General features: G+C 50.5%; 1 protein-coding gene across 1 annotated transcript in view; it reads left to right on the top strand.

Moving 5' to 3' along the window:
• Positions 1-2,706: 2,706 nt before the first annotated feature.
• The window catches only part of nlgn4xa (neuroligin 4 X-linked a), a 92,850-nt gene continuing 90,556 nt past the window's right edge, over positions 2,707-5,000 (top strand). The window contains exon 1 of the mRNA XM_062528293.1: positions 2,707-3,335. Within this exon, the coding sequence (XP_062384277.1) occupies positions 2,864-3,335 (472 nt within the window). The 5' untranslated portion in view covers positions 2,707-2,863. The remainder of the gene's footprint in view (positions 3,336-5,000) is intronic.

The following is a 5,000-nucleotide window of genomic DNA, read 5'->3' as shown; positions in this document are numbered from 1 at the left end:
TGAGATGAGAGATGTGAGATACTTGAGATTAGAGATTAGAGATTAGAAATGTGACTCAATATGAGACGTGAGATTCTTGAGATTAGAAATGTGAAACGTGACTCAAGATGAGATGTGAGATTCTTGAGATTAGAGATTAAAGATTAGAGATTAGAAATGTGAAACGTGAAACGTGACTCAATATGAGATGTGAGATTCTTGAGATTAGAGATTAGAGATGAGAAATGTGAAACGTGACTCAATATGAGATATGAGATTCTTGAGATTAGAGATTAGAGATGAGAATTGTGAAACGTGACTCAATATGAGATGTGAGATGTGAGATACTTGGGAGACAACAGACATAGATATTATAACCATTGTGGTGCAAAGAATTCCTCCTGACACTGTATTGCACCTACACACACACACACACACACACACACATACATTGTACTAAAGATCAGTCATCCAGTCTGTCGTGAAAAAGCACACACACACACACACACACACACACACACACACACACACGAGTCATTGACTCTTCCTGGCCATTGAGAGTGATTGTGTGTGATGTGAGAGGGTTATCATCTGTGAAGGGTGATCTCTGTATCTGACCATGTTTGACACACACATGAACACACACACTTGAGAGGGTGATTGTCTGTGAATCTGTCTCTCTCTAACACACACACACACACACACACACACTTGAGAGGGTGATTGTCTGTGAATCTCTCACTCTCTAACACACACACACACACACACACACACACTTGAGAGGGAGATCATGTGTGAATCTCTGTGAGGGCCTGTGTTTCGTGGCTGTATTGATTGCATGTTAAACATGCAGATTGATGGACACACACATGTGTGTGTGTGTGTGTGTGTGTGTGTGTGAGGGCCTGTGTCTCGTGGCTGCATTGATCGCATGTTAAAGGTGCAGATTGATGGCTGTCGACCTTGAGCTTCATAATCTCTGGAGTAACAAGCACGCAGTGTGTTTTGAGGAGACAAAGACATGGTGTGTATTGAGGTGATGAGGAGGTGGTGTGTGTGGAGGTCATGAGGAGGTGGTGTGTGTGTGTGTGTGTGTGTGTGTGTGTGTGTGTGTGTGTGTGTGTGTGTGTGTGTGTGTGTGTGTGTGTGTGTGTGTGTGTGTGTGTACTGTATGTGCGTGTGTAAGTGTTAAGGCGATGGGAGAAGCTGCAGCTCTATTGTATCTGGTCCAGTGGGGGTCCTGGGCAGCTGTTTATGTGCGATGGTGTTCGGTCAATAACATGTGTGTGTGTGTGTGTGTGTGTGTGTGTGTGTGTGTCTGTGTGTGTACTGTATGTGTGTGTGTGTGTGTGTGTGTGGCGATGGGAGAAGCGGCTGTTTATGTGTGATGGTGTTCGGTCATTAACATTCCTGACCGCTACAGTAGCCCTGTGCACTGCTGTCCTGAGTGGACACAAACCGGAGAGAAAAAAACACTTTTCAATCTCCTAAGCTGTAAAACACACACACACACACACACACACACACACACACACACACACATACACACACACACACACACACACACAGATGCTGAAGCAATTTTCTTGCTCATAACCTGCACTCATACACACCCATGCTGAACAGGCATAAACCTGCAGTAAATCCCTCTCATGCAGCCATCACCTGAAGCAGGGTACCTCACACACACACACACACACACACACACACACATACACATAATACAGTGACATGCTGGCTTACACGTGTGCTTTAACACTGATGCAACCACTACGGTACTTACAGAATGCACACGTGTATTCACATCCAACCCCGCCCACACACACACACACACACACACACACACACACGCATACACACACAGGCATACATGCGCGTGCACACATACACACTCACACACATTTGTCTGCTGGTGTCAGCTCTTCTGAAGCACACTCGTAAACAGATGCTGAGGATGATTTGCAACATGCTGATGTGTGTGATCCCTCTGTGTTAATATATAGATGCTTATGTTCTGTGGCCTGTGTGTGTGTGTGTTTCTGTGTGTGTGTGTGTGTGTGTGTGTGTGTGTGTGTGTGTGTGTTAGTATAGATGGTGATGGTATCTATTGCCTATGTGTATGTATGTGTATGTGTGTGTGTGTGTGTGTGTGTGTGTGTGTGTGTGTGTGTGTGTGTGTTTGTGTGTGTGTGTGTGTGTGTGTGTGTGTGTGTGTGTATTGGTGATGATCTATATGCTTTCCTCACGGGGGAACCGGTTTCTACATTGTAATCCTGATCCCAGCCCATCTCTGCCCTCTACCCATCTCTTCTGTCACTACTTACTCTGTCACACATTTTAGTACTGTTAACTACTATATAGGTGTTAGTCTGTATGCTTTGGTGCTTTGGTCTCTCTGCGGTCTCGATGAAGTCCGGTACTAATACTGACGCTGTGTGTTTGTTATGTCCACCGTTACTAACAGTATTGTGTGTGTGTGTGTGTTCTGTTCACTGTTATTAACGGTATTATGTGTATGTGTGTGTGTTGTTACTGATGTCTGTCTTTTCTGTACTGCAGGTCTGCGTGTTGACCAGGAGGTGTTGGGACACTGGATGAGTCGGCGGACGTCCACACACTCGCTCTTCTCTGTGGAGTAACATTCCGACACACACACACTCGCTCTTCTCTGTGGAGTAACACCCCGACACACATACACATACAAAAACACACACACACACACACACCCTGCGCTCCGCCCGCCTGGAATGGGGGGCGTCAGAATCTGGAATCTGATTGGTGGGAGCATCTGTCCATCACTGGACACCACAGCCTGAGAGGGAGGGGCTTCACACACAGGGAGGACCTAAGCCACGCCCAGCTCTGCTGACCTCACTACCGGACCATGTCGAGATCAGGAGAGTTGCCGCGGATACCGTCGACGTCGGTCGCCCCGACGACGACCGGCGCGCACCTGTTGCTGTGGTGCGTCGCTGCCGTGACGACGTGGTTGTCGTCGACGGCGACGGCTCAACAGCACCCGATCGTCACCACAAACTACGGCAAGCTGCGGGGCCAAAAGACGGCGCTGCCCAACGAGATCCTGGGTCCGGTGGAGCAGTACCTGGGCATCCCGTACGCCCTGCCCCCGACCGGCGAGCGCCGATTCCAGCCGCCCGAGCCGCCCTCCTCCTGGTCGAGCATCCGCAACGCCACGCAGTTCGCGCCCGTCTGCCCGCAGTTCCTGGAGGACCGCTTCCTGCTCAACGACATGCTGCCCGTGTGGTTCACGGCCAACCTGGACACGGTGGTCACCTACGTGCAGGAGCAGAGCGAGGACTGCCTGTACCTCAACATCTACGTGCCCACGGAGGACGGTACGTGCTGACCCACACCAGACAGCTGTATTGCTCTCTCTCCTCCTCATCCTTCTGCTCTCTTCTCCTCCTCATCCTCTCTCCTGCTCTCTCTCCTCCTCATCCTTCTGCTCTCTTCTCCTCCTCATCCTCTCCTGCTCTCTCTCCTCCTCATCCTCTCCTGCTCTCTCTTCTCCTCATCCTCTCCTGCTCTCTCTCCTCCTCATCCTTCTGCTCTCTCCTCCTCATCCTCTCCTGCTCTCCTCCTCATCCTCTCCTGCTCTCTCTCCTCCTCATCCTCTCTCCTGCTCTCTCTCCTCCTCATCCCCCTCTCCTGCTCTCTCTCCTCCTCATCCTTCTGCTCTCTTCTCCTCCTCATCCTCTCCTGCTCTCTCTCCTCCTCATCCTCTCCTGCTCTCTCTCCTCCTCATCCTTCTGCTCTCTCCTCCTCATCCTCTCCTGCTCTCCTCCTCATCCTCTCCTGCTCTCTCTCCTCCTCATCCTCTCTCCTGCTCTCTCTCCTCCTCATCCCCCTCTCCTGCTCTCTCTCCTCCTCATCCTCTCCTGCTCTCTCTCCTCCTCATCCTCTCTCCTGCTCTCTCTCCTCCTCATCCTTCTGCTCTCTTCTCCTCCTCATCCTCTCCTGCTCTCTCTTCTCCTCATCCTCTCTCCTGCTCTCTCTCCTCCTCATCCTCTCCTGCTCTCTCTCCTCCTCATCCCCCTCTCCTGCTCTCTCTTCTCCTCATCCTCTCCTGCTCTCTCTCCTCCTCATCCTCTCCTGCTCTCTCTCCTCCTCATCCTCTCTCCTGCTTTCTCTTCTCCTCATCCTTTCTCCTGCTCTCCTCCTCATCCTTTCTCCTGCTTTCCTCCTCATCCTCTCCTGCTTTCTCTTATCCTCTGCTGCTCTCTCTTCTCCTCATCATCTCTCCTGCTCTCCTCCTCCCCACACCATACAGCGCTCCTGCTCTCTCTTCTCCTCATCCTCTCCTGCTCTCTCTCTCCTCCTCCCCACATACATCTCTCCTGCTCTATCTCCTTTATCTCTCCTGCTCTCTCCTCCTCCTCCTCTCCACATACATCTCTCCTGCTCTATCTCCTTTATCTCTCCTGCTCTCTCCTCCTCCTCCTCTCCACATACATCTCTCCTGCTCTATCTCCTTTATCTCTCCTGCTCTCTCCTCCTCCTCCTCTCCACATACATCTCTCCTGCTCTCTCTCCTCCCCCTCCATTCTCTTCTGCTCCGTCTCTCTATCCTTCTCATTCTCTATGCTTCTCTTTCTCTACTCCTTTCTTTCTCCATCCCTCCCTCTATTATGTTTCTCTCTCTGCCTCTACCTCCTTCTCTCTCTCTCTCTCTCTCTTTCTTTCTTTCTCTCTCTCAGCACATCCAGGCACCCACAGAGGGGCCCTCATCTCCTCGTCTCCTCTCTCTCTTTTTCCTCCTCCTCTTTCTCTTTCTCTTTCTCCCTCTCTCTCCATCTCTCCCTCTTCATACAGTATCTCTAGTTCACTCGTTCTCTCTGTTCATCTCTGTGAGTGTCTTGTCTGTCCTTGTGTCCTTGTGTCTGCTTTAAATGTCTCCTCAAAAGTCCTCTAAGACGAGTCGCCTCTAGGGAGCCATCTTGCCCACACCCCCGAACAGCTATTTTGGGTAAACAAGATCAGGCTCCGCTCTTAAATGAGCG

The sequence above is a fragment of the Sardina pilchardus genome, chromosome 23 (assembly GCF_963854185.1).
Source record: "Sardina pilchardus chromosome 23, fSarPil1.1, whole genome shotgun sequence".
Lineage (NCBI taxonomy): Eukaryota > Metazoa > Chordata > Actinopteri > Clupeiformes > Clupeidae > Sardina > Sardina pilchardus.
This window is presented reverse-complemented; position numbering and strand designations above follow the sequence as displayed.